At 59.1% G+C, this 10,521-nt stretch overlaps 1 protein-coding gene across 1 annotated transcript; it reads left to right on the top strand.

Annotated features, from left to right (window-relative positions):
* Nucleotides 1-10,144, top strand: EXOC3L1 (exocyst complex component 3 like 1). Its single transcript, XM_069868430.1, has 13 exons — nt 1-81; nt 1,647-1,807; nt 2,803-3,022; nt 3,338-3,998; nt 4,161-4,278; nt 4,456-4,581; nt 4,689-4,789; nt 5,195-5,305; nt 5,421-5,550; nt 6,491-6,613; nt 7,184-7,339; nt 8,195-8,319; nt 8,787-10,144. Exons 1-13 carry the CDS (start codon nt 57-59, stop codon nt 8,971-8,973), a joined length of 2,244 nt encoding a protein of 747 aa, XP_069724531.1. The 5' UTR covers nt 1-56; the 3' UTR covers nt 8,974-10,144.
* The last annotated feature ends 377 nt before the right edge of the window (nt 10,145-10,521 follow it).

Here is a 10,521-nt window from a genome sequence, read left to right as displayed (position 1 = left end):
CCCCGAGGGCGGCAGCGGGATCGCGGCGGCGGCTCCTCCCGGCTGCGGCTGCGGGGATGGCAGCGGGGACCGAGCGGAGAGGTGAGGGGCGAGGCGGGGCGGGGGGGACTGCGGGGCGTGGTGGGGCTTTGTGAGCCCCGACCCGGCACCGGCACCGGCGGCGGGAGGGCGGATCGACCGCGGCACCGTCCCCCGAGCCCCCGGAGCAGAGCCCAGCAGAGCAGATCCCAGCAGAGCAGAACCTAGCAGAGCAGAACCCAACAGAGCAGAGCCCAGCAGAATAGATCCCAGCAGATCCCAGCAGAGCAGAGCCCAGCAGAGCAGAGCCCAGTAGAGCAGATCCCAGCAGAACCCGCACCCAGCAGAGCAGATCCCAACAGAGCAGGATCCCAGCAGAGCAGAACCCAACAGAGCAGAGCCCAGCAGAGCAGGATCCCAGCAGAGCAGAGCCCAGCAGAGAAGATCCCAGCAGAACAGGCACCCAGCAGAGAAGATCCCAGCAGAACAGGCACCCAGCAGAGAAGAACCCAGCAGAGCAGGATCCCAGCAGAGAAGAACCCAGCAGAGCAGGATCCCAGCAGAGAGGATCCCAGCAGAGAAGAACCCAGCAGAGCAGGATCCCAGCAGAGAAGATCCCAGCAGAGCAGGATCCCAGCAGAGCAGAGCCCAGTAGAGCAGATCCCAGCAGAACCCGCACCCAGCAGAGCAGATCCCAACAGAGCAGGATCCCAGCAGAGCAGAACCCAACAGAGCAGAGCCCAGCAGAGCAGGATCCCAGCAGAGCAGAGCCCAGCAGAGAAGATCCCAGCAGAACAGGCACCCAGTAAAGCAGGCACCCACCAGAGCGGGCTCCCAGCACAGCAGATCCCAGCAAAGCGGGTGCCCAGCAGAGCAGATGTCAGCAAAGCAGGGTCCCAGCACAGTGGGCTCCCAGCAGAGCAGATCCCAGTGGAGGGGATGCTCAGCAGAGCAAGGTTCCAGCAAAGCAGGCTCCCAGCAGAGCAGGCGCTCCACCCTAGCATCAAGGAACATCCCCGTGGGGCTGCAAGAGCTCCATGCTGGGAAGCTGTTTGGGATGGAGCAGGGGGAGCAATGAGACCAGGGGCTGGGGGCAGGCATGCGATGGCTGTGCTGGTTCTCAGCCCTCTGCTCTGGCCAGAAGGCCTTTGGTGCAGTTTTGCTCCCTGTGCTGGGGGAGACACTGCCTGCCCCCACCTCCTCCCGGTGCATGGGTGCCTTTGGGAGACCAGGAGCCTCCTAGCATCCCCACAGCCTGGCTGCCCCTTGTGTGAGAGCTGGCATCCCTCCATCCCTCCTGCTGACTCACTGCAGGAGCTTCCCCGGTGCCATCAAACCCCCCTCAGACAACCCAGCGCTGGGTTTGGGGTCAGCTCTGGGGACATACGCTCAGCCTGGGGGACACCTCGAGCTGGCAGGCTGGGTGGCAGCTGCCGTGACAGCCCCAGTCTGCGGTGGTGGCACCTTCTGTGGCCCTTGCAGAAGGAGCAGCTTGCTGCTGTGCTGCTTCCCAGCCTGGGTGTGCTTGGTGTCCGCTGGCGCCAGCTTCCTGCCCTTGGACTGGGGGGCCCTTCCTGCCCCGCCAGGAGAGGCTTCGTTGTGCTCGTTAACCTCTGGCTTCTCCCCAGACGAGGAATGGCCCGAAGTGGAAAAGGCTGAGAAGTTGGCAAGAGGAGCCGCTCTGAAATGGGCTTCAGGGGTGTTTTACCGCCCCGAGAAACTTGAGGGACTCGGGCAGTACCGGAGCCGAGAGAGGCAGAGGAACAGCTCCATCCAGTCCCGGCTGAAGGTGGGTGTTTGCCACAGCCCACTCCATGGACCCCTGTCACCCCCAAACAGCGATCCCAGCCAGGGCCCCCTCTGCCTTTGAGTCATCTTTGTGTCCACTTGTGGCAATATCCTTTCCTCTGGTTAGTGCTTGGTGGGAGAAATGCAGTTATTTGGAGGAAAAGAGCTGGTAACGCTCCCAACCGCCCCCTTCCCCATCCCAAAGTGTTAAAATGAGCCTCCAACTGTCCTTCAAAACAAAACACTGAGGGTTCTGCTCACCCCATGTGCGTGAGCTCCCCAGCACCATCCTGTCACAGCACCCGAAGGCTCCTCTCCCAGCAGGGAGCACAAAGCTCCCCTCTGCCCCTCTTGCAGATCCTTGCAGGAGGACCTCCATCTCCACCCACATCTCCCCAGTCCCTGCGTGCACCTCCTGGCTTAGGGCAACCCTTTTTACATAACCTGAGGAATGATTAGCCTGGGACCCGGTCAGTCTGAGCACCTCAGCCTTCTCCCCGTTATGTTGGAGATGGTGTCTCCTGCCCTGAGTGTGTGTGAACTGTCCAGGAGGCAACCTGTCTCGAGTGACGTGGCCTCAGAGATTATGGAGGAGGGTTCACATGGCCATTGAGGTGTTCCATGACATTGAGGGCACATGGGGGCCTGTAAATATTTTGTGGAACCAAAATAATTTTTTAAAAGTGAGAGGAGAAACCTGCTTACTGCTCGCCCTGCTGCCTGGGTCACCCCAGAGTGACATCCGTCTCCCACCACATGTCCAACACCCCTGTATGAGCCATTCCTGCTGCTGGAGCAGGTTTCTCGAAGCTGGGTGTGCTTGGGTCTGGTGGGATGGAGTCATCACAGAAGGTCTGGGATGGCAGAGGCAGGTGTGACCTTGTGGGGCTAGGAGTCTATGCAAGAGAGACCTGGCAAGGCTGGGGTAAACTGCGCGTGAGGCCACCAGCCTTTGAGAGCTTCTCCACTGCCCCTTCACCCTCTTCTGCTCCCCAGTCAACTGTCCAGTCCTACCTGGAAGGGGTAAGTGCAGGGCTGGAGCAGCTGCGGTCGGCGGCCCAGGAGGTGCAGAGCGTGTGCCAGGACCTGGGGGCTGCACGGTGGGCCCTGCTGGACAGTGCAGATCGCTTCCAGGGCTTCCAGCAGATGCAGGAGCTGATGGCAGAGCATGTACAGCTGGCCTCGGTGGTCCAAGTGCTGCCCCAACTCTTCTCGGGTAAGGTACTGGCCCAGTCCTCTTGGATTTAGGCTGGAGGGCACTGGGGAGTTCTTCAGCCCAACCCCGGGATCTGCACGGGGCTGGTGGCAAAGCTAGAGCGGGTCGCTCTGGCTTTGCTGGTTGGGTTTGTAAAGCTTCTGTCACTGGAGATGCCACTGCCTCCCCAGGGCTTGATCCAGCACGGTGTGCCTGGAGCCCCGGATTTCAGACCCTTCCCCTCACCATCTTCCTGCTAACCTGTGCCTGTGACCCTGGTGCCATCCGTATTGCCCTCTCCGCTCAATCCTGGCATCTCTCCTTCCTCTCCCACAGTCCACGAGGTTTTTTCCCATACCCTGCAGCTGCTCCGTGGGCAGCACCTCCTGGAGGCCCATGCAGAGCTCATGATGATGGAGCACCTCCGCGATGACATCCTCTCCCAGCTGCACCTCCGTGGGCTCTCCAGTGCCCAGGCAACTGTGCTGTCTTACTTTGGTGGCCTGCAGGAGCTCAACGAGAGCTTGGCCAAGCAGCTGTGGGACATTGTGGGCAGCAGCCTGCGGCTGGTGCATGAAGACCCAGTTCTCTTTGTCACCGCTGTAAGGATCATCGAGCGGGAGGAGAAAATAGATGATACTATGCTCTTGGAGGCCACCTTCCTGCCCCCTGGCCGCCCAAAGGGTTGGAGGCAGAAATTTTACCATGTTCTCCAGGAGACCATCACGGGAACCCACTTTCATGCTGGCCACATGGATGCTGAGGGGCCGGGGCTGGCCAGGCATCTGGCAGCTCTGCAGAAGGACATTGTGTCCAAGCTGCGTGTGGTGAAGGACCTGATGGTCCAATGCGTCCCAGCTCACTACAACATCCTCAGTGTCTGCACTGCCACATACCACCACGCCCTCACGAGCCACCTCCAGGACATCCTCCGAGAAGACCTGGACAAACAAGCGCTCTTCCTGCTCCTTGAGTGGGTGCTTCATGTGTACCACAGGTCAGCACCAAGCGAAGCACCCAGCTGGGTTGTCCACCGGCACACAGGCGGGTTGAGAGTGGCTCTGGCTGCCAGGGGGTGACTGCCAGAAGGGCAGAGGGAGAGGTAGGAACTGCTAGAAAACACAGGTCTTCCCAGCTCTGTCCCATCTCTGTCCTCCAGCCCAGAGATGATGGGTCACCCTGACCTTCTCCCAGAAGTGGACGTTTCTGCTCTGGGTCCCTTGATGTCCCCTGAGCTCGTGGATCAGACAGAGAGGAAATACGTGGTGAAAGTCAAGGTGAGCGAGCGGGACAGCCCATGTGCAATGGGCACGGGACCCAACCGCTACCACTGTGCTGGCATCTGCTCTGACAGCAGCAGGAGACCGTGAGGCTGGGACGGGGCCCAGGACTCAATGCTGGTCTCAAGGATGTTGGTACTTGATTTCTTGTGGTGGGTGGTGTCCATCGCACAGGCCAGCATGCTCGAGTGGATGCAGAGAACCCTGGAGGTGGAATTCAAGGAGTGGTTCCGGGAAGAGGAACCTGAGATGGACCATCAGGGCTTCTTCCAGTCAGCCTTACCTGTCATTGTCATGCAGGTGGGTCCCCAGAACCATGGGGCATGGCCACGATGGGAGGCCTGAACCAGGGGACCGTGGCCTGCATCCTCCTGCTGACTCGCCTCCACTCTTCTCTCCCTTTGCAGATGCTGAATGAGAATATCCAGGTAGCCTCCTTGATCACCGACTCTCTGCAGCAGAAGGTCTACAACATGGCCTTGGAGGAGCTCGAGGCATTTCTAGGCCGGTCAGTGGACCCCCTCACACCCCTGCCCATCCTTGCAGACCCTGGGTCCCATGGCCAAGCACCACAGGCTGATGGTGGAGATTTGCTGTGGGGAATCCTGTGCTCACGCAGATCCCAGAACGGTCTGCAGCCTGTCTACCCGTGGAGCTATTGTCTCAGCCCTTGGGGCCATCAGCTCGCAGGACTTGTTGCCCCATGTGTCTCTCCAGTAGTACCAAGCCCTGCTCTCCTGAGGGCTGCACAGTGGGTCCCACAGTCCTGTGCTGCCAACAACCTGTCACTCTCCAACCTGGTGGCAGGTTGGAAAGAGCCAAGTGAGCTGAGAGGGTTGTGGGAGGACCCTGTACTCCTGAGAGCTCCAGATCCTCGTGGTAAGATGTCAATGGTTGACTCGCTGTGTTGCAGTCTGCGGGAAGCCCTCGTGCAGTGTGGGAAGGAGCACCAGAAGGACCGTTCCACACCCAAGTATTACGTCTCCTACCTGCTGGCCATGCTCAACAACAACTTGGCTCTCAGGTAACTTGCATCAGCACCTTGTAGCTCTTGTAGCAACCCCACCGCCCACAAGGAAGCCACATCCTCCTCATCTTCCTGAGGACCAGTGTCCTCACCATGCTTCTCTCTGTCCTAGCTCCTCTGTCTCCTCTCTGCTCCCCGACACTGCCCGCAGAGAAGTCCCCACATCCCTCCAGGCTGCTCTAGACAGGACGCAGAAGAAAGCCTGCCAGCTGCTGCTGGAGGAGCTGCTCCTGGACCTGCAGGTATGTTTGTCTACAGCCACTGAGGCCAGCAGGGCTGCAACAAAAGGCAGAGCAGCCTCGTTGCTACACCCCCAGGCACAGGTTTGTTCCCGCAGGGCTTATTCTCCTCCTCCTCAGGGCCCACTACCATCCTGCAGGCATCTCTGCCAGCCTGGCTTCCAGACCTTGATAAACCACCCAGCCAGCACCACCCTGTGTCACTGGGGCAGGCGGCTGGTGGCCCCCAGAGCACTGGCCAACAGCAACCAGGAGCTCCAGCCCCCTGGGCTGCCTCGTGCTCCTTCTTACGGCTGTTCCATGGCAGAGAACAAACAGGAGCGAGGTGATGTCCGTGCAGAGGATACAAGCCCGTGTGCGGGTGCCTGAGTCATTTCCTGCCAGCGTAGTCAAATTTAGCTTTCCTGGAGCCTGGACCAAAAGTCTGGAATAATTAACGGCATTGCTATTTAGGGCTTGAATGCCATGAAAATAAAGGAGCAGCTGAAAGGTGAAATGCTACACAGGGAATGTCTGCGTGCAGGCAGGGACAGCAAGGCAGGAGTAGGAGGTCAAAGCCCTCAGCCAACACCATGTTATGTCTGCACAAGGGAAGTGGAGAAGAGTGAAAATTAAAAATAAAACCACATCAGGACAGGCCAAAAATGGGTGTGCGAGGAGCTGCTTGCTGCCCAGAGCTCGGGTGCTGCCCACAATGGGGCACCATCACCTACCTAAAGCCCCAAAATGTGGATCTCTGGGTGTCGGGGAAGGGCAGCCCCAGCGCGTTTCTGTAGTTCCTGGATTTCGACCACCCTTCTGGTTTTATGCTGACTTTTGGCTGGGATTCCACAAGGCAAAGCGGACGTGCTGCCAGGTAGCGGGTGGGCAGTGGCTGCGGGATGTCGTGCTGAGAGCGATGCTTTGCAGGGCACAGTGTACGCTGCTCCTCTGCTTCTTTCAGCCCCTCTGCCTGCAGCTGCCTTCCCGCAAGTGGCTCTCGGGGTCCCAGCTCGTCAACAGCATGTGCGAAGTGATTGACAAGTATGCAAAGGACTTCTCCCACGTCAGGAAACCCCTCTTCATGGTACGGTTGAGGTGGGGTGTCCTTCGAATAGCTGCTTGTCTGGAAGGCAAGAAGGTTGGGCGGCGGGATGCTTGATGGGGTGCAGGATGCAGGGGACACTGCTGGGTTTGCTGGAGAACCTGTATCCTCCAGAGCAGCCCTGAGGACACCGTCATGCATTTAAGCTGAAAAAGGGAAGGTTTAGATTAAACACTAGGAAGAAATTGTTTACTGTGAGGGTGGGGAGGCACTGGCACATATTGCTAGAGAAGTAGTGCCTGCCCCACCCCTGGAGGTCTTCAAGACCAGGTTGGGTGAGGCTTTGAGCTACCAGATCCAGTGGGAGGTGTCCCTGCCCATGGCAGCGGGGTTGGAACTGCATGATCTTTAAAGTCCCTTCCAACCCAAACCATTCTATGATTCTGTGATTCTATGAAATGTTCAGGGTTCCCCCTAAATTCAGCTGCCTTCTCTGTCCCTCCAGCCAAGGGGCTTCCCAGCAGGTTGTCCCCATGGCTTGGTGTTGCATCCAGCCCATTCCCTGGGCAATTGTGGTCCAATTCCCAGCGCTAACAGGTCTCCTGTGCCCAGCTCCTGCTGACGGAGAGCGAGCTCCTGGTGGCAAGCCAGTACCTGCGGGCACTCATGCAGAGGAAGATGGTGTGCAAGAGCGAGGAGGAGCGGGGACAGCTCTGCGACCGTCTGCTGCAGGATGCCACACAGCTCCGGGAGCTCTTCTGTGGCCTGGTGAGGAGGGTGCCGGCGCTTTGGGTTGCTGGGTCTGGGCCACGGGAAGGGAGCCTTACACAGCAAGATCAGTGCAAGGAGCTCATAGCTCACCTCTGTTTCCCTCCTGCTCCCCTCCAGCCCATAGCAGATGGGGTGGGTACATAGAATCATAGAGTCACCAGGTTGGAAAAGACATATCAGATCATCAAGTCCAACCATTCCTATCAATCACTAAACCATGCCCCTCAGCACCACATCCACCCATCCCTTAAACACCTCCAGGGAAGGTGACTGCCCTCCCTGGGCAGCCTCTGCCAGTGCCCAATGACCCTTTCTGTGAAAAATTTTTTCCTAGTGTCCAGCCTGAACCTGCCCTGGTGGAGCTTGAGGCCATTCCCTCTCGTCCTGTCCCCTGTCACTTGGGAGAAGAGCCCAGCTCCCTCCTCTCCACAACCTCCTTTCAGGTAGTTGGAGAGAGCAATGAGGTCTCCCCTCAGCCTCCTCTTCTCCAGGCTAAACACCCCCAGCTCTCTCAGCCGCTCCTCATAAGGCCTGTTCTCCAGCCCCCTCACCCACATCAGCCCACAAATAAGACATGGCTATTACTGTTGGGCAGTTGTGAGGCCAGGACAGGAGCAAACGGCTCATGAGGGGCTTGTGGGATCATTCACCCAGCCCAGCACAGGTCAGTGAGGCTGCACAGCCTCATTTTGCTTTAGGGCGAGCCAGCCCTGGTGGGTGGGACATGCTCAGTTGGAACACACCAGCTGCAAGGTGCCAGGTCCCCATGTAGGCGCTGAGGGCTTGTACGCATCTCACCAGCCGCTGAGGTGGCCTCCTCCTCCTCTGACATGCGGCTGCTTTCCTTCCCAGGGTCTGGATGGGAGCCAGCAGAGCCTGGAGGCCGTCTTCGCCTTGCGGGAGCTGATCTGCCTCAAAGACCTATCACTGCTTAGCCTGGAGGTGCTGGGCTTCATCACCAAGTACCCTGATGTCAGGTAAGAAGCCCAGCTCTGCTGTCCTTTGAGATGGGGATGGAGCTACCCAGGGGAGCCTGGCTTGGGCTGGACACTGTGAGCTGGGCTTTCCTCCCCCTTCTGCCTGAGGTTCCCTTTCTCCATGCTCCAGATTTGAGGAGTTCTTGCAATGTCTGAGCAGCGAAGATGGAAAAGCAGGTTCTGCTATGTCATTCACCTGCCTATATTTGGTGGCCAAAGCGTAAGAAATCACAAAACCCCAAATTGCAAGTGTCAGAATCAGCCCAAACTCATGAAATGTCAAAATCAAATTCACAAGATTTGTGGGGTTATTTTCAAGCAAGTTTTAAGGTTTGGCTTGTGCAAAGTACCAGCTCTGCCCTGGCCTCAGCTCAGCTTCTCTGGATCGTGGGAGGTTTGTGGGACACGAGCACTGGGCGGTGTCGTGGGCTAGCAGCACCCGGCCTCACCTCTTGCTTTCTGGGCAGCGATGAGCACATCTCCACCTTGCTGGATCTCCGGGGTGACGTCCCCAAGGAGGTGCGGCACACGGTGCTGGAAATGATGGCACAGCACCCCCAGGCCCTGCCCGAGAGCTACCGGCCCATCTTCAGCACCATCCTGGTCCCCGCACCGGAGATGCCCTTCTGCCTTCGCAAGGGCAAGTGTGCGTGACGCCGCACTCCCAGCCTGCTCCCCGCTCCCCACGCGGACATACGGACCACGCAGGACATCTCTGAGGGTGTGCGTGGGGAGAATGGAGATGACACGTGGCATCCCCTGCGTGCAGCACCTTGCCCTGTGCTGGGGACAGTCTGGATATAGCTGTCCTGCCTTGCTGAGCCAACTGTCCCCTGCAAGCACCAGCCCCAGGAGACCTAGGTCAGGAGAAGTCACCCCACAGCTATTTTGCTGGCCTGCTGAGGCAGGAATTGAAGGCTGCTCAGGTCTGGCCTGTTGCAGGCAGGAGAAAGAGGAGCCGTAGAGCAAAGGGCAGGAGTCTGCAGCTGGGGCGAGTCCTCATCTCTGTGGGGCTGCAGAGATATTTGGGTTTCCCCGAGCCTCCAGACAGCCCTCTGAGCCAGCGCATCCTGGCCATGGAGCCGGTGCCCACCCCAGTGCCAAGGCAGACTGGAGCCATGCTAGACCCAGGCTTGCAGGAGGGTTTTAGCCATGGGAGGTTTTCCTCTGCTTTGGCTCAGCCCAGAGGTCTGGTGTTGCTGCTCCACCAGCTTGGGCCCTGCAAGGATGCTGGAGAGCTGCTCAGCCAGTTCAACACAGGTCACAGCTGCAGAGGAGGACCAGAGGGGCTCTCACAGCCTGGGTGGTGCCACCAACCCTGTCCCTGCTGGCACAAAGGGGCGGCTCCAAGCTCTTGCCGACCTGCCCGACTTCTGGCACTGGCTCTTTTGCCAGTGTCCAAAACAGGACTGGAGTCCAGGATGCTGCAGCCTCCAGGAGAGCGTGGTTGGATCTAGTGCGTCAAGCATCCTCCTGTCCCAGAGTTCCTTCGTGATGGATAACACTGCCCTGGGCACTGGCTCTCCCTCCCTCCTCTGCTGCTGTGCAGCCCTTGGTCATCTCCTCCCCAAGTACCATGTGAAGAGCAGGAGCAAAGCCTGTCTCTGTGTCTGCAGCCTTGTGCCCGGCCATCTGGATGAGCACCGCGTTCTGTCACGCTTCCTGCCTGGTGGCGGGCTGGGTCCTGCTGTCCTCACGTGGCATCAACTGCTGGAAATAAAGGCCTGAGCTCTGCAATCCCTCCCCAGTGTCCAGGCTCTGCTCCCCAGTGGGCGAAGGCATGTGGCTGGCACAGAGAGGGAGATCCATCACCCCAGAGATGGTTCCCTGCACTTGGCATCACCCTGGGAGCATCACCCAGAGACACAGGGGATGATGGAGACACTGAATTCCCTCCTGCTGTGGGTCCAGGGTGGTGACAGGGGGATTTTCAGGGACTATACTGTTTTCCCGGCATGGGAATGAGGGGTCAGGCAGCTGGGGTGGGCCGGGGGATGCTCAGGGGGATGCTCAGGGAAGAGGAACTCATGGGGTGTGTGCCCAACTCCACACTGGCCCTGGTTCCACCTGCCTGGGAAGGTGTCTGCCCTCCCCAGCTGGCTCTGGGACACGCTCACCTGCACCAAGGTCACGGTTTGAGAGGTGCCCCTGGGAACGTCCAGCTGGGATCAGTGCTGTCCCAGGCCAGGGCTCCATGGGCAC

Source organism: Phaenicophaeus curvirostris, chromosome 14 (genome assembly GCF_032191515.1).
Source record: "Phaenicophaeus curvirostris isolate KB17595 chromosome 14, BPBGC_Pcur_1.0, whole genome shotgun sequence".
NCBI classification, from domain to species: domain Eukaryota; kingdom Metazoa; phylum Chordata; class Aves; order Cuculiformes; family Cuculidae; genus Phaenicophaeus; species Phaenicophaeus curvirostris.
Note: the sequence above shows the minus strand (reverse complement) of the source record. Positions and strands in the feature narration are given on the sequence as shown.